The 25,008-nt window shown below is 37.4% G+C and overlaps 2 protein-coding genes across 3 annotated transcripts in view; one reads left to right on the forward strand and one right to left on the reverse strand.

The window, feature by feature from the left end:
* LOC125266903 (ras-specific guanine nucleotide-releasing factor RalGPS1) overlaps nt 1-25,008 on the reverse strand; it is a 206,867-nt gene that overhangs the window by 72,937 nt on the left and 108,922 nt on the right. The gene's annotated exons all lie outside the window — the stretch shown is intronic.
* angptl2a (angiopoietin-like 2a) lies at nt 6,218-24,029 on the forward strand. The gene is made up of 5 exons (XM_048188027.1): nt 6,218-6,683; nt 11,336-12,302; nt 18,229-18,422; nt 20,606-20,876; nt 21,657-24,029. Exons 2-5 carry the CDS (start codon nt 11,360-11,362, stop codon nt 21,854-21,856), a joined length of 1,608 nt encoding a protein of 535 aa, XP_048043984.1. The 5' UTR covers nt 6,218-6,683; nt 11,336-11,359; the 3' UTR covers nt 21,857-24,029.

Here is a 25,008-nt window from a genome sequence, read left to right on the forward strand (position 1 = left end):
TTCATGGTGACTTAAAAGTGAGCTCAATACATCAACTCACTACCACAAAATCCCATCTGCGCTACACTAGACATCTAAAACGCATTGCTGAATCTTTCCCATTGGATTTGCCTAATAGATTTTCAAAGGATTCCTGAAATGAACTGACATACAGTCCTTTTGTGTGGCCCAAAACAGCATGAGGCAGATTTACAGTAGACATGCAGAGCGCTGCCGTTTTCACCAATAGATTTACACTGAACAAAACGAGGACATGCTGCAAAGCCGGTTCAAATTGCAAGTGACTCCCAGGAGTCCAGCTCAGCCATGGAATTTCAACATAAATCATTTCATGCTGAAAAATACCATGTACTGTCTCCTTTGTAGCAGACTCTTGTGAAGAGTTTTCCCTGAGCACCGGGCGGATTGCGAACGCTCTTATTGAGGCTTAAGATGCTATTGTGAGAGTGATTGGCACATGAACGTGTGCGAGAGACCACACAGCAGGACAAATGAGGTGAGTCAGCAGGAACAGAAAACACCCATCAGCCTTTTCTTCAGTAATCTTGTTACGGACAGAGCCAGACACAGTGTGACGAGCAATTCTAGTAAAATAAAACAGTTTCTGTGTGATTGCTAGGTAGATACTTTACTTGCTGGTACATGTGCAAAAAGTATGTAATGCAATGTGTGTCTGTGGGATTCAACCCTGTGATGAGCAAAAGTAATAAAATATAATAAAGATAGAGTCAAAATTCAGATACTTAGCTGAAGAGTCTCTTTAGGGAAAGAAAGAGCTGACAGGTGAAGGAGCGTGTGAATGTGTGTGGGCATGTAGCTGTATTAGCAGTCTCCTTTTTTGTCCGCAGGAGTCGTTGAAACAGTTGGACACTCTTGCAGAACTCCTGATTCTGACCCTTCATCCAAAAACTCAGACCACCAGCTCTAACTATCAATCAAATCCCTCTTCTTTCTACTTCGAATCAGCTCATTAACTCATTGCAAACAACTGTAAACTTGCCATTTATACAGCATTTCCAAAGAGTTTTTGGTAATGCTTTCTATGAAGCCTGTATATGATAAAGCATAAAGGAACATGAAGCGGTCTGTGATTTTTGAGGAGTGTATTTAGGCACAAGTGAACTGGCTATGAAAAATTATATTAATAATAATAATAATAATAATAATAATTATTATTATTATTATTATTGATAATAATATTTGTAGTAATTAATCATTCAAATTAATAATTACAATTAATTTTAAATTAATTATTAAATTAATAATTATCACTTTAAAATGTGTTAAATAATTTACTATAACAGTTACAGATGACAATAACAGCAAATTTAAGTTGAATTATAAAGCATTATAAATACATTAAAATTGTTTTTTGATGTATTTTATAAAGTGGATCATTCTGACATAAAATTATTAGTAATCTATTATTTTTTTATTATTTTAATACTTTTAATTATTTGATAGTTATTATTATTATTATTAATATATATATATATATATATATATATATATATATATATATATATATATATATATATATATATATATATATATATATATATATATATATATATATATATAGTTACATATATATATATATAAGTTACATATATATATATATATATATATAAGTTACATATATATATATATATATATATATATATATATATATATATATATATATATAATAAATATTAAAATATTAAAATAATTACTCACCTATTTTTGGTTATATAATAGTATAATGCATAAGAAAAATCAGAAATAATTGTTAAATGATCCATTATCATGCATTCTACTCTTATACTCTTAAGAAAAATAGATCAAAAGTCATAAATACATTAATAAAGCATGATATAAGCTTCACAGGAAGGCTGACAGAAATGATGTTGAAATGTCGAATGACGATAGCAGCTGCTCTTTTCTACAGTTGTAATGCGACTGCAGCCACATGAACAATCTGAGTAAAGCAGGCATTCCTGCTGATCACTTCCCAGCAATCCCAAACAGGGAGGAACAATGTGCTGATGCAGACACAGCCGGTCACAAGGTTTGGCATTAAGATGGACATAATGGAAAACGCATCGCAAGCAGCCACGGGCGACAATACATAACACAGTTCATTCAGTACCTCTCTTAATCTTTCTCTCTGCACTTACTTTAATTGGCTCACATGTGTGTCCCATCAATCATCTAAGGAGGAAGTGAGATCATGCATGAACCATTAAACTTCATGTTTTTTAATGGACTCTAGATTAGCTAAACGTACATGATACAAAATATGCATCCAAAAAGTGATGAGATAAATAAAAAATCTTGTATTCATGAACAAAACATTGGGTGATCAGAAGCTAAATGCCAGAAAATTAACAACCACCAAACAGAAATTCAACAAAAACCTTTAGTCGGTTGCAGTAATGATACTTTGTGTACTAACCAGGTGAATGTGACAAGTTTACATCAAGTGATGTCTGTCCACATGAACATGAAACAACTGAACACATTATTTGGTCAAATCAATCCACAACAGTCTCATCTAGATCATGAATGCATTTTTGATGCATGCAAACGCCATAACTATAATAATACAACAAAACATTAAAAGTCACTGTTTTTACAGACGTGATGGTCAATGCCACCGAGGTGACTTTTAATTCAACCAAGGTAAGTGTTTGCTAAAAAGCTCACCCACAAATCATTTCATGTTTAAAGTCATTTCAAGTTCATTTCATTTTAAATGTACAAAGTGATGAAATCTGAGTGGGTGAGTTGTAATTAGCATTTCCATTTCCACCCATTCAGGTCTAATAATTGGAAGTTATCATGACAATTAAAAGCATAATGAGCCAATCACAGAGACATGGAGGCACTACATCTCTCTCACATGATTTTCACGTCATGTTTTAGGAGCTCAGTGAGAACAAGGGAGACGAAACACACTCTGCTTGCTTTCAAACTTCATCCACTTTACATTAAAAATAAAGTTTTTTTAATTGGAACTCAGTTATAAGAATGAGCCACTAGGATAGGAACTCTGAAAGGCGCCCAACAGAGGCATCTTTAAGCACGGCATTTACAAACGTCAAAAAACTGTGGATGGAGGACGCCGTGATCAGAGCTGCGTTTATTGTGTGTCATGGGTTGCGTGACAACGGAGATGGAATGTAAATGCCAGGGCTGGATTATCCATAGACGGGATTGGGCGAGTGCCCTGGGGCACCAGCTAATAGGGGGGCACCAAGTGATTAAGATAATGATTTGAAGAAATGTTTTGTATTTATTTAGCTGGAAAGATACGAATACAAAATTAACACTTAATGATACAATATATGCAGAGAGAATATAAAAAGCCCTGCCCTTTTGATCGCGAAAGTGAAAGTGTCCAGTTTGAGGTCGCATCGCGATCCGCGGGACCCAACGCAACAGAGTGCGGCGCGGGACAAGATTTGTTGGGCTCGGGTGGTGAGACACTACTCGTGTGCGGGTTGCGGGAGAATCAAATGATTCCTGCGGGAAGGGGGCGGGACTGAAAAATCCGTCCCATCCGATTTTTCAGTCCTACATTGCGGTGCCCCCGCGTTCCCGTTTCTGTGCATGCTGCTGCATGGAGGACACCAGGTTTATTCTTGCCTATTTTTTGGGAAAATCTTATTAAAACCAAAATTATAGGCCTATGTGGTGTCCCATGCACTGACAACCATATAAACATTCACAGTGCTATCTAGGTAGTCACGGTGGTTGACGATTCTGTTATTTCGGTCAAATGAAGCCAATTTCGCTGTGTATAAAACATACAATACGCTTCTAATGATTACACATATATGTAAATGTTCATGTACAATTTATTTAACCTAGGAAGCTCGTATTTATGATCATTCCAATGGCACGTGAAGGCAGAATTAATTAACGATTTTGCATGCACAAATTCTAGAAAAGAGAGTTTCTGCTTAGATAAGACTTATTTACCATTATTTCTCGGCAAATATGTGACGCTGTTGTCGATTTGACATTTTTGGAACGTTTTCTCTTTTAGATGGTTACTTAGATGCTTGTAAAGTTCAGTGTGTGTGTTTTGCTGCTGCGCACATTGCTTGCAACCGTCTTTCTTGGGCTTGCTTTTTTCTTTTTTTTTTAAATTTTTATATGTTTTATAAAGTTTTGCATGCAGTCCTCATATATGTCTTTTATGATGGAAATAAGATATTTAGTATGATATGTTCATGTTGCACTAGCATATAAATTGAATTGGAAAGGGGGGGGGGAGGGGGGTTAATCCGGGCCTGGTAAATGCATAGATTTTATGTGATTGAAAGAGCAAAAAGTGGGCTAAGAGACAAAATCTCCTAACAATTTGCAGTCCAACCGCGCAGACAACAGGTTAATGCCGTTAACGCTGTTTTCCATGTTCGTGGAGTAAGTATGTTTACACAGCTTTTTAAAAATGCCTGGTGTCTGTGTTTGACATGCTTTTGGCCAATCAACATACACTTACGTCACTGATAGTTCCTATAGAGCTGGTTTAGACTCTACTCTGAAGTAGGAGCTAATTTCGTTCCTCCAAAAGGAGTTCCTTGGTCCTGTGGTGCGAACATGGCAAAATCCAGGTACTTCAGCCGATAGTTCTAGGAACTATGACAAGGTTCGTCTGGTGCGAAAGCCCCTATTCCATAAAGAACTTTACTTTACTGTGAACAAAAAGTTTCTTTACATTTTTTAAATGTTCTGCACTCCAAGAAAAAAGAGAAGGTTCTTTTAATAACTGCACTCTTAAAAATAAAGCTTCAAAAAGGGGATTTTCACAGTTTTGCCATAGAAGAACTATTCGATTCACCAAAGAAACTTTCAGTGATCAGACTTTAAAAGAGCCGTGTTTTTCTTAGTGTGAAGAACATTTTAAAAATCTAAAGAACCCTTTTCCACCACCACCACAAAAAAAAAAAAAAAAAACTTTTGTAGAATTAAGTTTTAAAGTTTCTTTATGGAATAATCGATTAAAAATAAAGAACTTTCAAATTGCAAATTGAAAATACGCCCAATGGAAATGTGTCAATTTTGCAAAAAACTCCCAAATATCGCAAAAAAAAAAAAGTTATGCTCGCATGAGATGGTTTTTCAGGCAATTCGAAAAAAGAATGTTTAGATTTTTTTTTTTTTTTTTTTTCACATTTACAGGTCACCTGGCATATGTAAAAGTCGATCATTCTTTAAAGATGGTGCGGGATGTTTGGACAGAAGACGAGACAGAGTTCTTTATTAAACTCATCATAAAATACTTTAGAATTACGGGAATACTGGATTCTAAACAACAAAGAAATGCCACAACTTATCAAGACCTCGGAGCAGATATGAGGGAGAAACACCTCATACATGGCCGCTCCCGAGTATAAAGGGCTTTCCTTGCCATTAATACTTGATTAAAAATAACGGCTAGTGCAGTGGCTGTGATATAATCAAACCTGCTATCATCCGTTGCCACAATTTTTGGAACGGCTTACCATGAATAAAAAATTTGCCTGGAAGTCTGGAAGTCTGGAAGCCTGGAAGCCTGGAAGCCTGACCACCTTCCAGGGCTGTTGTTGCGTGGTGAGGCCGGATGAGAAGCTCCGAAGTGGGCACAAAGCAGATTCCACCACGGAGGTGGAAGTCTGGAGGTGGTGAGGCGGAGGAGAGCACACTCTGCCCACGTACAAAGAAAAACCCACCTCGAAAAATTTCAAAGTATACATTTCGCGTTGGCTTTCCAAAGTTCCAGTGGCCTAGTCGCCCCTTATAACAGAGATTAATGGAAACGTTGTCATTTTGCAATAGTTTAGAAAATATTGCAAAGGTTTTGCACAAATCTGTGATGGAGACCCGGCTATTGAAAGGTTCTTTGAGGAAACAAAAATGGTTCTTCTACTGTAACACTGTGAAAACCCTCTTTTTGGAAACTTTTTTTTAAGAGTGTATTTCATAATATTGGTTTTGTTTTATATGTGTACTGTCTCTTCCAAGTATGAACAATGTGCCTTAACAAACACCACAAAAAAATATGATTTATGTTTTAAAGTTGCCTCTTTCCAGATCCAAGCAGGTGGAATCACATATGAATAGATGCACAAAGATGAAGAGACATTTAACTGTTTACTTTTACTATATCAAGGGCTCATCTTAGTAATGACCATTCTGTGCAAGGGGGCAGGGAAAGGGGCGGAGCCATCTAACAACAACACCATTACCACAAACTAGAGAGAGAGAGAGAGAGAGAAAGGGAAAGAGAGGGAGCAGTGTGCTCTTTGTGTTCTGTGCAGATGAGTGGAAGTTAAGGACGTCTGCCTCTAAATCAAAGTGTCACTCTGATTGAGCATTTAACAGCGAGCAGCTGGAGGATCATTTGGACAGAGACACTTGCAGGAGATGCAGACACATGCTAGGACACATGGACCAAACTTAAACTGCACTTAAACTACAATTTTAACCACACCGGGACACAAAATGAGACTGTCACCCATCATCATATGACAGCAACAGGAGACACGCTTGAGAACGGACACCAAGAAAGCAGGACAGATTAGGACAGTATAGCGGATTGGTGATGACTTTCATTTCAGGGACGACAGCATCCAACCTGCCAGGAGAGAGATTTAAAGGATAGAGAAGAGAGAAAGCGAGAAAAAGCCCAGCAACTCCTGCACACTGTCCTGGTAAGAGCTGCTTGATTGATTACAAACCAGCATCAAACTGAAGTCAAGTGGTTTTCACCTTTATACTGTCATTCAACTTACATAGACCCAGAAAATTGCAGTATAGCTTATGTATATCCATTGTAGAAATGTGCATGACTTTGCGTGAGATTTTATCCATTTCCAAGATCCCTGATCGCACTCAAAGAGCAATTTACATTTATTCATTTAACAGATGCTCAAATCACAAGCAAATTCATTTTTAAATGTAATTTTGATTAAGCATTTTAGAGATAAACATAATTACGCCAAAATGATATTCACTATAGTGAATCTAGATATTACCATGACTTACTGTGACATGGTGCTCCCAACATCGGTCACGGATTCGATTCTTAGAAAATGCATGAACTGATTAAATGCAATTCAAGATTAAAAACATCTGCCAAACTCATAAGTGTAAATATATAAAAGCAGAAATACTCTCATCAAACTGTTACATCACATGGTGATGCTGCGTGTTTCTAGCTAATGATCCTCTACAATCACACTTTCCACAGCAACAATTACTGCCTGAACTTCACTTTACACATTCGGGAACTGGAGGAGTAGAGTTAGCATGTTACATCAAGTTTAAACAAGCGTTTAATTATTAGTTATATAATCACTCATAAACCTAAAGGGAAGTTTTTCCTCATAGAACACACAGCTATATTTGAGAGCAATCAATATAAATGAGTCAAAAATCTTTAGTCTTTTTGAATGAATCTGTACATCAGCCATCAAACTGACATAAAAATCCTATACAAATTCATCCCACACCATCTTGTCCAACAGCCACACACAGGAATCCCTTGAGCTGGATTTGTGCCCAAAACACACGCTCTTGAGTCTCAAATTAAAGACTATATTTGCGTTTCCTAAGAGAATACCAGCGCTTGCGAGCCTGCGGAAAAAGAATAGAAGGTTATTGTTAATGCATACTGAAAATGATCCAGAAAAATAGAAGAAAGTCAGAGAAATCCGAGACGGAGAGAAGCGGAGACTCCGCTGACATTAGCGGCTCAAGCAGGCAGCCCACTATGGCATCATCACAGTTGGCTTTGAATGAGAGTCAGATTTTAAATCTGTGAAATGCGAGTCAGATTTTGAATTCTTAACAATGATGTAATGCGACATTCACATACTTTTGACTCTATGAAACAAATGAAGCAAAACAGATCCATGTGCAGCTTTATTGGTGATGTCACCAAAAAACAGAATCTCACGCATATTGAAGAAAAAAAAAAAAATGCATCAAACAGTAAAATGTGATAGAAGCAAGTTACCTAATACCTCTAACTGGTCATTTTGATATGACATGACATCACAATTTGCAAGTGTAGATTTATAAAATTCTGAATTTTTTCTCTCTCTTTTTTTTTCTATTTGGAGAATCATAAATATGGTAATACTGACATGACGTAAAGAGTTATCCATAATGCAAAGGGACATTTTTGCACTTTAATGTTAAATGTGTTAAAAAGCTTATAAAACAACAACAATAACAAATGTGAATGCAGTGCAGAAATGAAATACAGGGTTGGAAAGGTCAGACAGAGACAACGGGTATGTTTCCTGAATCAATGCCAAGACAAATGCACAATAACAACAACAGAATTAAATTCAGTTATGTATTATTTATTTTTTTTTTTATTTTTTTTTTAAATATATGATTCATCATGCATGTTTGTAGCATGAGGTCACAGATCCTTGAGCATCTTGAGCAATCTTGTTTATATTATTTTTAAAATATTTTCCATTGATGACTCAAGGCTAAGAATGTTTGTTTGTACATTCAGTCCAAACCACAAGATGCAGTGATTCAGATATTAAAAATAAAGAAATAATAATGGTTTAAAAAAAACTCAGGTTTTTTTTGCATTAAATCAAGTGGTAAACTACTGTCCCAGCTATGTGACCTTCTTGTGGCAGTACTAATATTTTAGGGCCCTACGTACAATATTGGTCTGGAGCACTTACTCACTAATGAGAACAATGAAAAACATGAACCGCTGAGTCCGTTGCTATGGGAGACTCTCTGTACACACAACACACCACACCAGGAACTGCGTGTGATCGATTTTCCCATCCGTGAATTAGCGCATTCCAGTCCTAGGGTGTAAATCTATGACTCAGAGATTACAGAAAAAGACTAAATCTGACCAAAAAAAACATCCACAAACTTAAAACTGGTAGCGTTTACACATCTGTATGCATGTGCATATATTACTCATCAATGCTTTGGCAATGTAAAGCCTTCATTGGATGTTCAGGCTGTATTTTCTGACTTTGTAGAGACCCAAGCACACCTCAGATTTTAGATGCTATATGTCGTTTTGTGCATAATAAGGTTAGCAGCATATATATATTATATATATATATATATATATATATATATATATATATATATATATATATATATATATTGCATTGGTCATTATTTAAATGATTTGTCTGTGTTCTTTAATTTGCATGTCAGCAGTAGATCACGTGCAAAACTTGCCACTCCCATCGGCGCATTTGTGGAATTGCGCTCTCACACTAATTTGCCTCGTTTAGTAAATCTGGCTCCTAGACTGGTATCAAAAAAAGGTTTAGCTTTAAATCCTGCCAGCCACAATCCATAAGCTATTTGAATTGGGTTATTCTAATGGGGTAGAGTAATTCACTTTGGATAAAAGCATCTGCTAAATAACTACCTACAGATGCTTTACCAAGGTAGGTACAAAAGACCGGTTCTTTGGAAAACCACCAAAGACCTTCCAAGGTGCTGTGTTTTTAACACAATACATGTTTCATTAGCTAATGGCTTTCAGATCAATTTACAGTTCATTCAACAAAAGGAGTCACATGACATGGAACTTTTAGGGTCGTACTTCAAACAGGATGTAACTTTGCATTCTGTCTGTGCTGTTTTTTTATATTTTATATTTATAACAATTTTTAGAACTATATTTTAATTGTTATTGTTAACTTAATAGTTATCATCCTTGGTGTGAATGGGCCTTTATTCTGCAAGGAAACATTATATTGCTTAAAAATGACAGTAAAGACATAGGACCAGATTTAATGAACGGCAAATTAGCGAGAGCTTAATCGCATAAAAGCACTGAAGGGAGTGGAAGAATGCGACGGTTACAGTGACATTGCTATGTTCCTCACGGCACCGAATAATATCCAATATGTCTAATACATATGCAATATGTAATCACATTATTAGGGCACATGTAAACATCCGATTGTAATCAGACTACTAGCACAGTCGGAATAAAAAAAGTCACATGTAACCACGTCAATCGAAATGAATTGGCCAAATCTGATTAATATATCTTTCGGATTGTAAGGGGTGGTCAAGAGTCAAGTCAAGTCAAGTCAAATTTATTTATATAGCGCTTTTTACAATTGGTAATTGTTTCAAAGCAGCTTTACATATTAGAAGCACAGAAAAAAGAGAAGTGGTTAAAAATAAGCTGTACAAGCAAGCGTGGTAATATGTAACATATACAAGATGGTGCTACATTAAGCCAATGTCAGCTGACTCCCAGGGGTGGAAAAAAAACCCTAGGAGAAAAACCCAGCGTGCTAACACTGGGAAAAAAGTCCTAGGAGGGAAAAAACCCCTTGGAAGATATATATAATATATGTAAATGGATATGGAGATCAAAATCTGAATTATACATTTTTATTATAGAGATTAAAAATAGATTATATATAAAAATATGTAAGCGGATACGGAAGAGGATAATTTCCAAAATTTCCAATCAGTTTCTGAAACTGTAAAGTTCTTTGCATGTGCAATGACGTAGTAATGGTGTACTGATACAAGGAACGAGCTGTTGCTGATGAATGAAGTGTCATAAATGACTTTCGTGTCATTCTAAAATTCTCCTTCCACTCATTGTTTGTGAAGTGGAGCAGGACAACGTCCCACTAGTCCTTGTTTAGGACTCTCATCCACAGACGCCTTGTTTTTGGCACGGGAAAGGGGGGTTTTTACTGATTGATAAAATATAAGTGGCACAGCACAATGGTTCATGTGCTCGCCATCTCCTAATTAGGACCCGAAACAGATAATAAATATTAAATCTGCTCTTTAAAACAAAGAAAAGAAGCAATTTAGAAGAATAGTATGTGCAAACAGCGGGAAACTCGGGGAAAAACTGTATATTTGTGCAGTGTGGGCACGTCGAATGATCAATCCTGATTTGAAGCTTGTGACATATAAACGCTCACATCAACATGATAGCTTTATTTAACGTTGATGTAAACACTATGTTCGGATTCATCAATCATAATTAATTTATTCCGACTGAAACAAAAGGTGTCCATGTAAACGTAGCTATTGATAATAAGAAGAAATATTTCTTGAGCAACAAATCATCACAATGAACACTGACACTGAAGAATGGAGTAATGACGCAAAAAACTTCAGCTTTGATCACAGGAATAAATTACAGTTTAATACATTTTCAAATAGAAAACAGTTCTTTTAAATATTAATAATATTTCACTTTTTTTACTGCATTTTTTAATCAAAAAATAAAAAAAATCCTTGGTAAGCAATAAATAAATTACTTAAATTACTTATTCCTACTGAGTACAAAAAATTCTCTTATCTGATTATGTTCCAGCACAGGGACACATCTCAGAAAGTCATGACTGTCGTCACTTTGAAGCGCTTTCTTCTGGCCCTGCTGACCATCACCCTGTCCAGACCCGACTCTGCTTCGCTTGGGTTCGCTGAGGAGTTCGAAAGCCGAGATGATGTACTTGAAAGTGAGTTCATGTATGCTGGACGATCCAAACGCTCCCCTGAACCTCCCAGCACCTCTGATGTGGACAAATGTTCCTACACCTTCATCGTGCCTCAGCAGAAGTCCACGGGCGCCATCTGTGTGAACTCGAAAGAGCCGGAAGCCCTGCTGGAGAACCGCGTGAACAAGCAGGAGCTGGAGCTGCTGAACGGAGAGCTGCACAAGCAGCGGCGTCAGATCGAGACGCTGCAGCAGCTGGTGGAGGTGGACGGCGGAGTGGTGAACGAAGTCAAGCTCCTTCGCAAGGAGTCGCGCAACATGAACGCCCGAGTTACGCAGCTCTACATGCAGCTGCTGCATGAGATCATACGCAAGAGAGACAATGCGCTTGAGGTTTCTCAGCTGGAGAACCGCGTGCTGAATCACACGTCAGAAATGCAGCAGCTAACCGCACGCTATCGGGATCTGGAGCACAAATACCAGCACTTGGCATCGCTTGCCAGCAATCAGAGCGCGATCATAGTGCAGCTAGAAGAGCAGTGCAGAAGAGGAGGTTTTGTTGGTGGTGGTGGTGGTGGTGGTGGAGCTGGTGTTGTACGACAAGCACGACCTTACCAGCCTCCTGCAATACTACCACAGGCACCACAGACGCCTCAACATCGCCAACCACCTCAACCTCCGGTCCAGCACTCCCCCGTCAGGCCTTTCCACCCTCCTACCTACACCCGCCACAACAACCAGATCACCAATGAGATCCAGAGTGACCAAAACTCCAAAGCAATGCCGCCAACTTTACCGACCATGGCCTCTGAAACACACAGTTTCTCAACAGATAAACCCTCAGGTGAGTGTCTCTTCCACAAAAAAAATCTGTGAAATTTATAGTATGAAAACAGATGTGCCTGCAAGGGCTTTACCACGAAAAAAAGCATCATTTTCAGTTTTACGGCATATTTCATGAACTGATCATGATTATACTAAACTTTTGTACCTTTATAATACACTGACAGCAATCTTAAAAACACAGGTGGTGAAAAAAAGATACATAATGAATCAAAGATCATCATAAAGTAACTTTTCCACAAGTTGAGGTAAATATTAATATATAGAAGGTGCACAGTGTAGGGGTTGTACAGACTATTCGACTAATCAACTTGTCGAATTTAATGCCCTGCCATGATGCTTTAAAAGAGACATATTATAAAAATAGGACTTTTGACTCATTTGAGTTGCCAGATCTTGCTCGACAAATCGGCGAACAAGAATATGCCCATAATAAACCAAAATAAATCCAAATGTTTTATGCTGAAAATTAGACCAAAATATCATTCATGTCTGCTCACTTTAATAACTCCATAAACCCATTTGCTTTATGAGTCGAGCTTAAACAACAAGCCCAAAACACTTATAACACGTTTAGTCTTATTGTTTAAATCTAATTTTCTTGATTTTTTGCGAGTACCATGCTTTACCATGCCTCAGAGAAAAACACTATTTTGTGAAGTAGCTAACATGGCATAATCAGATGCAGCTTTATTTTTAGTAACAGTAATACAGAATTTTCTCCATCATACAATCTGTTTTAAAATGAATTGCATGCCATTTATCAACACAAGCCATCCAGCATTTAATATGATATTGTAAAATCGATCTATCTTACTGCAGTGTGTAACAGTGTCTCACAGCAGCCGCCGAGCGAACGCACAGAGTAACATTACAACATCATTTTCAACACACTCAAATGTATCTAATATGATAAACAGAGCTGCGTTACCTCATACTCATGACCGGAAAAGCGGAAGCGGCGCCGGCGACTGTGGCATAATAAAAGTCCCACTGCTCGTGAGGCGTGTGTTGCGCAATCGCTCCAGCGGCCTCGTTCAGCTCCCACAACACTCTGCTTCATACTACATTAACGTTAATAATCGCATCCATGAACATGATTTCTGCCCGAGCCCTATCCCATTTCTTTTCCACCGGCTGTGAGGTGGAGACCACACGTCCCAAGATTCTGCACTCAAACTTGGCGTCATCAAGCTACGCCTTTGTTTTGAATAGGCCTCGAACGGACAGAAAAAAATACATATTGCACCTTTAAGTAATTAAAGAATCATTAAAAGGTTAGTTCACCCAAAAATGAAAATAATGTCATTTATTACTCATTCTCATGTCGTTCCACACCCGTAAGACCTTCGTTCATCTTCGGAACTCAAATTAAGATATTGTTGATGAAATCCGATGGCTCAGTGAGGCCTCTATTGAGAGCAAAGCCAGTCAAACTCTCAAGGTCCATAAAAGGTACTAAAAACATATTTAAATCCGTTCATGTGAGTTCAGCGGTTCTATCTTAATATTATAAAGCGACAAGAATACTTTTTGTGCGCCAAAAAATCAAAATAAAGACTTTTCAACAATATCTATATGGGCCGATTTCAAAACACTGCTTCATGAAGCTTCTGAGCTTTATGAATCTTTTGTTTCAAATTAGTGATTCGGATCTCCTATCAAACGGCTAAACTGCTGAAATCATGTGACTTTGGCACTCCGATTCACTGATTCGATTCGTAAAGCTCTGAAGTGAGGTTTTGACATCGGCCCATATAGATATTGTTGAAACGTCGTTATTTTGTTTTTTTGGCGCACAAAAAGTATTCTTGTTGCTTTATAATATTAGGATGGAACCGCTGAATTCACATGAACGGATTTAAATATGTTTTTAGTACCTTTATGGACCTTGAGAGTTTGCATGGCTTTGCTCTCAATAGAGGCCTCACTGAGCAATCGGACTTTGTCAACAACATCTTAATTTGTGTTCTGAAGATGAACAAAGGTCTTACGGCTGTAGAACGACACGAGGGTGAGTAATAAATAACATTATTTTCATTTTTGGGTGAGCTAACCCTTTAAGGGAATCAATCAGTAACCAGAAATCTGAATAGCAAAATCCCTTTCCTACTTACATCACTGTTTAAAGAACAGAAAATGTTCAAGAAAAACATTCCCTTACAAAAAGCATGACGCAAGTCTCCATAATGCGAACTTCTGCAAAGCATTCTGTATACGCAACAGGATCAGTGTGACTAATGAGAAACATCTAAACATTACACAGCCAGCAATCTTCCTTTTCTTGCAGCGTTTCAGCAGATTTACAAGGTTAATTGTATTTTGCACACCGAGTATGATAAATAAGTATGGATACGCCTAAGTGGTTTGGTTACATCAGCGGTTCCAAAGAAAACATCTCAAAGGTTCACCGACACAGGCAACATGGAGACACGTGGATTTCCCTGCCGCTGATCACGCCAGAGAGCTTGGCCACCGTCCCATTACAACACAATAATTTGGCAACATATCTTCTGAACTAAGAGTGCACATTAATCTTTGGAGGAAAACCCTCCAAGACACGAACCACTTTAAAGTCCTTAAATGGGGGATTCCAGACCCAATTCAGCAAACTTCTACAGTGAGATCTGTGGTTTGATGTAAGGGGTTTGTTTAAGTGTTGTTTACTATTCTGCTATGTGGGTATTTCTATGTGGTAACTGAGGACATGACAGTATAAATGAAATGCAGTGAAGGAATGTAAATGACAGGGTGAAGGTACGTGGTTGTGATTATAAACCTGTACACACTTTCCTGAAATCTCCCTCACAATATCACCAAAACACACATGCATACAATATCCACTGCAGTCCTCTGTAAATTCATCTTGTCGCACAGTTTTCTTTTTAACATGCCATTAAATCACGCCTCTGGAAGTTATTAGCCAGATTTTCACCCACAACAAACAACTGCAGAGTGCTAATGTGCTTCGTTTCAACAGATTCACGCACGCTTAACAAAATTGAATGCGTCAGTTGACTGCAAGATTCCATTCTGCAATAAATATCCCACACTACATCAGCAATACGGCTTTTAAAACACTTACTTGCTACTTTATCATATGCTTGGCACATTTTGTCTTAGTTTCCACAGGCAACAGATGATTCGGCAACATCTTATGTAGGGAAACCCACCTAAACCTACACATACTGTAAACGCCATGTGCAAAATATACATTATGGATTGCTCCTCTTTTGTTAGCATGTGAAAATGCAAATCATTCTGGTGGATACTCAATTGTGGCACAAAAGCTTGTTTTATTATAGGATTTTGGGGGGAAACGATGAGAGTTTATATGTGCTATTTATGCAATGTATTTAACATTTGAGCATCACTGAAACCAGCTGAAAACATGTTCTTAATTGCATAGAATTGATCCAAAAATGACTGATGAACAATCGTCTAAAACTTCAAAGTAAATTGAAGAAATACAGAAGGTCCTTTCAAAAAGAGATGACTGTGATTTCAGAGCAGACGGTGAGTAGATCTTACTCACAAGATGAGAAGCTTCTTGCTCATAAATAGTCTGGAAAATGATCCGGTCACAAGCAGACTGATTCCAATCTTAGCCTTTTGAAATCCTAACGCTTGATTTTCAAACAGCAGACAGCAGTAAAACTCCTAATCCGAAATGAAATGTCAAAACAGCCGTCACAGAAAGTCAAAAAGCAGAAAAGACCGAAACAAATCAGATCGCAAACTATGACGAATCGGATTCCTCTGAAGAGATTCCATTGTATTTTCTATTATATTTTGGAGAAAATCAACAAGCGTGACAAAAGGTGAAGGGTAATTTGAGAATGAAACTTCAATGAGACCCACAGATGAATGTCTCACTATAATCTGGTACATGTATTAGAGTACGATACGGTTCACGATTGGTATGATATCAATCCGGCCTGACTCATAGAAGAGAATCTCGACCGGTGACGTACAATTTGCATTCTCAAACATAATATAGTTTAATACAGCAGACCAAGAAATGGGAAAAAAACGCATCTCTAGTCACTGCATGCCACTGCATTTGTACTCGCTTGGATCAGAAAGCTAAAAAAAAAAACAAGCCTTTTCATGGAAATCTGAATGCAATTTGTGTCTGTTTCTAAAAGTTACCAAATGGTGTGATCTTACTTCAACAGAAGCCCTCATCCAGGCATCTTCCACCAAATTTATTAGCTTCCAAATGGAAAAAACAGTCGTTAACATTCAGACCTTTGGCAGAAACACCCCCAAGAGGCCAGAAGATATGGAAACAATAACCTGAAGTATCCCGTCTGAGAACAGAGGCACTGGCGAAAGTATGATTTGGCTCTCGGACTAAAGCTTGTTAGCAAACCCGTTAGACACCTTTACAGGGATGCTCGAGGTTCTGTAACCACAGCAGTCAGTGCATGTTAATTTTCTAGATGATTTTCCATCTCCTTAGGGCAGTTTTTACGATGCACAAAAAGGTGTGGAGAGCATGCAGTCATAATGAAAACCGCATTGCCTCAAATGTGCTGCTGGAAACTTGCGAGTCCAGATGAGAAAATAACATCTCAGCTACAATGGTTGCATAAGTGCTGTCAAATAAGATATGACTATATCCACTCGACTGCTCTGGTAGCATTTAGAAGAAGCACTCAAATGACTTTAAACGAAAACTTTGGTAACTTGTTACTGTTACTTAATGTTACTAAAAGCCTTTATATATGATGCATTATAAAATTATTTTTAATGCATTAATTATGCCTTGTAATGCACCTTATTGTATGGTCTCATTAATAATTGTAACTAGAGTTCTAATATATTACAACATTATAATACTTATCTATTCATTGTTACACCTATAGAAAGTATAAAACATGACAATTTTAGATGTAAAAAGGACTGCATATATAATGCATTATATATATGCATTATAATATAAATACCTGTAACACTTTATTTTAGTGTCATTGTTACATATGTTACATGTAGTAGTAACTATAATGCATATGCATAATTACATGCAACTAACCCTAAACCAAACCAAACATTAATCCTAATGTAGTTACTTAATATTACTCGGTACTTTAATGTATAATTACAAAGATCCTTAAAATAAAGTGTAACCTGAATCCTTTTATAATGCATATAAAGGGATATGGTAGTCAAATAGTAAATATTAAGGTAGTCGGTCACAAATAGTGAATAAAAATAATGCTTAAAAATACTGCTGATCAAAAAGTTTCTAAAACCACTAGTGAGTGAAGATGCATTTATGCAACTGATTCATTCAAGTATTTTTTGCATGGAACAAAAATGATATATTTTGCGAAATCTTTTCTATACAGTTCATAGTGAACACATTTTTCAAGCTATAAAAAGGATAAAACGTGGCATGGTGCATCAATTGTGCATCAGTTGTGTAAAGATTCTTTTAAATTGCTCTATTGTTTTCCATGAAAAAAAAAAAAAAAAAAAAAACTAACAGCATTTGCAACAATGGTTGCAAAAGTGCTGTCAATGAGAAGATGGCTTAAGTTAATTGTAGAAGGTCAGTGAGGACAAAAATGGCATACAATATGTTTAGTAAATATGCCATGTTCACACATAAGATATGCTACAATCCAATAGCCAGAGCAAAGTTGGAGCACATCAAACTCAATGGAGACCATTATTTTCACAAAAAAAAAAAAAGCTCCTGGAGGTCCTGGCCAGGCATTGCTCATCAATAAGTGACTCTCTTTCACAACTCTGTTCTTTTAGAAAGGCAAACTTAATCTGCTGTCCCAGAAACAGCTGGATTCATGGCTAGTGATGTACAAATCTAATATACAGCAGCTTTGAACCACGTTTGAACTGATTTCAATATAAAATTCAGAGAACCATGCATTCACTAATGCACGTGTTTGCCTTCTATACAGGACCATTCAAAGACTGCTTACAGGCTCTAGAGGAAGGACACACCAACAGCAATATGTATCTACTGAAGCCGGAAAATACCAACAAACTGATGCAGGTCTGGTGTGACCAGAGACACGACCCCGGCGGCTGGACCGTCATACAAAGACGCATGGACGGATCGGTTAACTTCTTTCGCAACTGGGAGACATATAAGGTCAGAGACTTACTCATGTAGAAACATTTTCTGTCAATGTCGAACACCAACATATAGGTTCATGCAAACAAAGACAATGAGGTCATGCATGCTCAGCACCAATAAAACTGAATATAACACTTCAGATCTGTAGCATTGGATAACAGCAGGAACTCCCCAAGTACTTCCCGTAGTCATGGTTGATTAAAATAATGAATCACACATTGCACACATCACCCTTCCCTTCGTGCATGGAGAAAGTTCCATGACAAAACGTCTTAACCGGTCAGTCTCTCAGCAAACTGCAGCTTTTTGTGATTTCTGAATTCACCCGGAACATCACTTTCAAACGTCAATGGAATTCGGTTATGCAAGACGGGCAAGATTTCCAAACAAGGGCCAGGGCTTTTCCAGGGCTTTGTCCACAAAAACGCTGTCTGACGAAAACACTCTGTCGATGTCATTAGAGCCCAGAACTGAAATCAGGACCAGACGCAAAAAGCCAATGTCAAGGGAAATGTCTTAATTACTATATCCTGAAAGCAGTTTTAAAAAAAAAGTGCTAAAATGACTTAGATTGAAAAACATTTATTATATAATAAATTTGTTTTATGCAAACCACAGGTTAATGGGTAAGCCAGTCAGAAATAGTAAATAAGAATAATGCTAAAAATGATGCCGATCAAAACATTACTGTGAGTGAAACACTAGTGAGTGAAGATGCATCTATTTTATTTTATTTTTTTCCATGGGACATGATAAGATAAATAGAGGAAATTTTCTTTACAGCGATTCATTGTTCATTGTGAACACATCTGTCAAGCTATAAAACGGATAAAATGACATTTGGCATCAATAATTTCAAACGTTGCATGATGCATCAATGTGCTGATTTTCAATTTGAATGCAAATGTGAATGTTGCGTAAAGATTCTGTCAAATTCATCTATTGTGTTCCATGGAAAAACTAACGGCATTCAGGTTTGGAATGACTTGCGGATGAGGAAATAATGATAGAATTGTATTTTCTGGTTGAACAATTTCTTTAAACAATGAGTAACACAACAGCAGTCTGGAGCGAACAGACCTAGCTGGTGATTTATTACATGCATCAATAAGTTCTGTTCCCGTTTCCTGACGCTATACTAGGTGTTGAGTTGGCTCGTCTCTGACAAACATGTAATTTCTGTCCGCTGACAGCTAGTTACATACGTTCTCAAGTGTTTTAGATACTGTGGTCAGACCTGCTTCCTCTGAATGAATGATTAACTATTAAATGTTGAGACCGCTAAATACAAACACATGTTTACGATGTTGGTGGAGTTCTTTTGAATTTCAGCCTCTGCATGATTTAAGATCTGGTAGAGTGTTTTTAAGACAAGAATGAGCATTGTGGAAATTTAAGAGTTACTGTTTTCCTACATGCACAGTTTGTTTGATAATCAAGAGGTTTCCAACAGTTCCTGTTCTCTTTATTGTAAATCAAATGAGCATCCTGAATCCTGCTGAAGAGTCTCCTGGTCTTCTGAGTTTTCTACAGCACGACCAGTTCTGAAAAACTCTATTCTGTTTTCAACAACAGACTTCACGTTTCACTGATTTTAGCATGGTTAAGGGTTGTTGTTAAACACAGTTTAAGTATAACTGTACAAGTATGAGCTTTCTCTCATCTCTCCGACACCAAGTTGGCACACAAACCCGCCTCCCCTCACTCGTTTCATTTGCTCAGTTGGTGTTACAGGGCTTGAATTTCAGCATGGGATTGCATGTATTGCTCATAATTGTACTCATTCCTGCAGATTTTGTGCTCACACCCAAAGTGCCAAGCATAAAGCCGCCTCCCAGTACTAAATTGCATTGTTTTTCACCGCTCATAGTGCTTAAACAGTCAAATACACACAAAATAATGGCAAAATGCCAGCCTTGGCGAGTAGTCACGTAAACACAGTCAGTTATGTTTTAAGTGAATGTAAACACGCATTTGTAACAGTATAATGAGTCCGTGCGTCAGGTTTACATACCTGCAACATACCTGCTGCCAAATTAGGAGATAATATTAAAAATATCTATATGGCAGTTTTTCCCCATGGTATCGATGTCAAAATTATGGCAAGTGAAAATACTACTTTGAATCATCAAATTACATTTTGTATATTTTTAAATCTTTTTGTTACAAAACAATAACCTCTCTCTTTTCTAACTTAGCAAGGATTTGGGAACATCGATGGTGAATACTGGCTTGGTTTGGAGAACATCTACTGGTTGACCAACCAAGGCAACTATAAGCTGCTGGTGACACTCGAGGACTGGTCAGGCAGGAAGACGTTTGCAGAATACGCCAGTTTCCGTTTGGAGCCAGAGGCGGACTTCTACAAGCTGAGGGTGGGCCGTTACCATGGCAACGCCGGAGATTCGCTCACCTGGCACAATGGGAAACAGTTTACCACCTTAGACAGAGATCACGACGCGTACACAGGTATCACAACCAGCACTGATCAAACACTATTCTGAGTATTGTAGAGGATCACAACCAACTTCTTTAAAGAGATCTTTGCATAGATTCATTGTCCAATCAGGGATATAAAACATACTAACTATGCAGAAATGAGTCTTAAAACCCAGAAATGAGTTTGCGTTTTTGAAACTTCAGGTTCCATCATTCTGAAATCAATGGATTTAAATACCTGAAATTAGGTCTGTGTTTAACACAATTGTACAACATAAAATCCATTAGTAACACCCCACTGGTGGTTGCAAACAAGAGGTTAAATGGGACTACAGAGGTTGTTGAGGACATTAAACATTAGAAAAAAACTCTTTTACAGCCTTGTTGTGTTTATGACTGCACTCTTGCAAACTATTTATTTAAATTTATTTAAACTTGATTTTAAATAAGAGTTATTGGAATGATGGTGATGGTAATGTTGAAGTCACATGCAACTGTGGTGTAGTTCTTTACAGCCTAACTTTATCTTTTTAATTCTGACGATTGAATTTGTGAAGATTATCTTGGTGAACAAAATGTGTAAGAACCATAAACTTTTGTTGGTCGCAGAGCTTATTTACTGCAATAATCCAAAAGCCAATTGGCTTTTTGTAAAGGGAACCAGGATGATTCTAAATTCCGGTTTGCAAACAAAAATGACGTCATCACTGCAGCATTCTAAAAAGAATCAATGTGTAACAGTGTGTAATTCTATATCAAAATACAAAATCACAGTGTTCACTTACTCAAGCCTCATTTCCTCTCAAACAGGAAATTGTGCCCACTATCAGAAGGGAGGTTGGTGGTACAACGCCTGCGCCCACTCGAACCTGAATGGCGTATGGTACCGCGGTGGGCATTACCGCAGCCGTTACCAGGATGGAGTTTACTGGGCTGAGTTCCGCGGTGGGTCGTATTCCTTGAAGAAGGTCACTATGATGATCCGGCCAAATCCCAACACTTTCCATTAGAAACATCGTGTGAAGGAAAACGCAAATCAACATGGCATAACTCAAAAGACACTGTAAATAGTGCAATGTTTTTTTTTTTTTTTTTTTTGTAATTATTGATCGTTTAATTCGTTTATGAGTCTTAATATGCAATCATAAATATCCAAAATCCAAAAACATGACTTCATGAAGGACTTCATGACTTTTTGGGTTTCCTGGAGCAACAGGTCCCAATGGTGTCCAGGCTTCGTGGACGCCGAAGAGCAAGTGAAAATGCTAGAAAGACTTTACAAGTCTACAGTCAGACAAACCTGTCAACATGACCTGAAGCTGGACAGCATCGTGTGCGTCATTACAAGTGCACTTAAAATGGGGATATAGTCAGTACGTTTACGTGGCCTGATCTTAACGGGCATCTGTAACCTCATTCTCACTGTAAGAAGTCTAACCTTGAAGAAAAGAACTGTTATTTTGAGTTTACATTAGTGCTATAAAACACAATCTGTTATGTACTAACGGAGGCATTTGAAGAGTTCAAATCTGTCAGTTCTCATAGCATTTGATCTGTTTTGACATCCAATAAAGGGTACGTTGCAATTGTGCCCTGTGAAGTGGACTACACAGGATTTTTATATGCCTAAAAGGGATTTTTCATGCAAAAACTTTTAGAAGTACATTTAGCCTAGTTATTGTGTATGCACCTACTTACTATCTAAATTAAGAGATGTGAATTGGTTAAATTCTGAAAACTTCAACGTCTCAACAAAATTCAGCAGCACAAATGCAAAGTCTCTTCATCATTTGATCTGTTTATAGCATTGACCTCCAATAAATGGTACATTGCAATTGTGCCCTGCGAAGTGGACTACACAGGGACATCTTTTGGACATCTTACAGGGATTTTTCATGTTAAAAGCTCAACATTTAGAGGTAAATTTAGCCTAGTCATTGTGTATGCACCTATTTACTAGCTAAATTGTTAATAAAGAGACGTGAATTGGCTAAACTAGCAAATCCTAAAAGCGAAGCATCTGAATACTTCAATGACTCAGATCATTTTAGTAGCACAAATGCAAAGCCTCTTCATCATTTGATCTGTTTATAGCATTGACTACCGTTGCAACTGTGCCCTGCAAAGTCGACTACACAGGATTTTTGGACATCTTAAAGGGATTTGTCAGGTAACAATAACAATTCTGTCAACATTTAGAGGTAAATTTAGCCTAGTCATTGTGTATGCACCTATTTACTAGCTAAATTATAAATAAAGAGATGTGAATTTGTTTAATTAAGACATCTAAACCACAAACACAAAGCCTATGCAAACATCACAAAACATATCTGTCTTGTATATTATGACTATTTTAGTGTAACAGCATCCATATGTTCATGAATGATTTCACTCATTTGAGTCCTATTTGGAAACCATCTGTATATAGAAAATATGGCCCTATTTACAGCTGGTATTAAAATGTGTTTTGGTCGATCGGATCACAAGGGAGACACATTCCCGTTTACTGTACACCTGGTGTCTTAATCTAAATCCATCTCTTTTGTCCACTTTTGACCACTTCTATCCTGATTTCTTCGAGAGGAGGGTCTATGGGTGGGTAAATACATGTGCTTTTTCAGGTCTTTCAATCTAATGGACAAAATAAGCTCACACAATTTACATATAAACGCAACTGGAGACGATGGAAAAACAACCGGAGGGCATCAGCTTTCGTTTCTGCTCTGACAGCCTCAAGACCACGCCGAAGACGGTGAGTGTGTGTTAGAAATCAAGAATGGTGGGAAAATACTGTGCTTGATACGTTTTGTTTTCAAACCAAACTTGGGTTTTCATCCAACAAACTTTAAATCCCGTCTGGCTTCCCATAATGTTTATGCATTAGGTCAGTAGCTGGAGAGTAGGAGGTCTTTTGAGGCTGTTTGAACACATTCAACCACATGAGCATCTATACAACGAAAGCAATCCAATCAAATGCGTTTTCGACTACCTCTGGAAAAGGTCAAAAGTAGACAAGCTCAAAATGTTTTAGGCCCCATTTACACCTCACTCACTTGTGATCTGATCGACCAAAACACATCTTAATACTAGGTGTAAAAAGGGCCTGCGAGTGAGTGTTTTTGTAACGCAAAGTATGGTTGTGTTTTGTACTTACATAATGTTCCAATAAATTATGTACAGCTACTGCGGTTTAGAGACAAGCTCATTTGTGATAAACTGTAAAAGACATAAAACAAGTCTTGCCTTATAGACTACATTACCGTAAACATGGAAGACGAGTCGAGAATGACTGACAGATGGACAGAGTTCAAAGCTCAATGTGTTCGCTTGTTCAAGCCTCCAGAGGCCAAAGGCTCTAAGGGCCCTACAGGAGATTTAGGGTTTGTCCTGTAACAGAGCAATCCCAATCCTTTGCTGCTCAAACATCTTGGTAGTTATGAATGAAAAAGGGTGCCATGAACATTAGTTTCCAAATGAGGAAAACCTTGTAAATGGCTGGAAAATACATTAGAGTCGGTATAAATCTACTCACTAGTCACTTTTGCAGCCACGTTGTGTTTACACTTGCGCTCTTACAAACTAATCCAACTCAAACTTTCCAATTTGTAGATTTTAAATAAAGATTGAAAGAGTTGTCAGCAGCGTGATGTTGAAGTCATGCGATTGTGGGGGGTAATTTATATAAAAATTCATAAAAGTTGCATTAATTTGCAAAGATTATCATGAACAAAACATGTAAAAATAAAACTTTTGCTGGTCACAACAAAAGTTATAATAAATGTTGAAATACAATGGCATTTGCAACAAGTGTTTCCAATTGAAACGGGACTTTATTGAGAAAAAAATAAGGGTGGAATTGATTTTATTAATCAGAAATTAACTGAATTGTAAAAAGTGTCTCGGAAGTCTTTAGAATAACAATCATCAGTGCATCATGATGGAAACCTGGATTAAGAAAGTAAAAATAGGATTGAATTTCAATTCATGCTGACTTTAAAATGAATGTAAAACAGTTGTGGAGGGGTTCAAAAGTGAGCGCACGACTTTTTTTTTTTTTGAGATACTATGAGAAACTATGGAACAGACAATAAAGGCTTTTGTAGCAACAGTGCACACAAGCTGTCATTTTGTCCATGTTTACCGTAAGCAGATGCCCACCCAC

Source organism: Megalobrama amblycephala, linkage group LG4 (genome assembly GCF_018812025.1).
Source record: "Megalobrama amblycephala isolate DHTTF-2021 linkage group LG4, ASM1881202v1, whole genome shotgun sequence".
NCBI classification, from domain to species: domain Eukaryota; kingdom Metazoa; phylum Chordata; class Actinopteri; order Cypriniformes; family Xenocyprididae; genus Megalobrama; species Megalobrama amblycephala.

Bases quoted from the DNA above. Each gene is read 5' to 3' on its own strand.
- angptl2a (XM_048188027.1), top strand. From the start codon at position 11,360: ATGACTGTCGTCACTTTGAAGCGCTTTCTTCTGGCCCTGCTGACCATC. The intron at 12,303-18,228 runs GTGAGTGTCTCT...CCTTCTATACAG, and splicing joins CTCAACAGATAAACCCTCAG to GACCATTCAAAGACTGCTTA. The intron at 18,423-20,605 runs GTCAGAGACTTA...TTTCTAACTTAG, and splicing joins GCAACTGGGAGACATATAAG to CAAGGATTTGGGAACATCGA.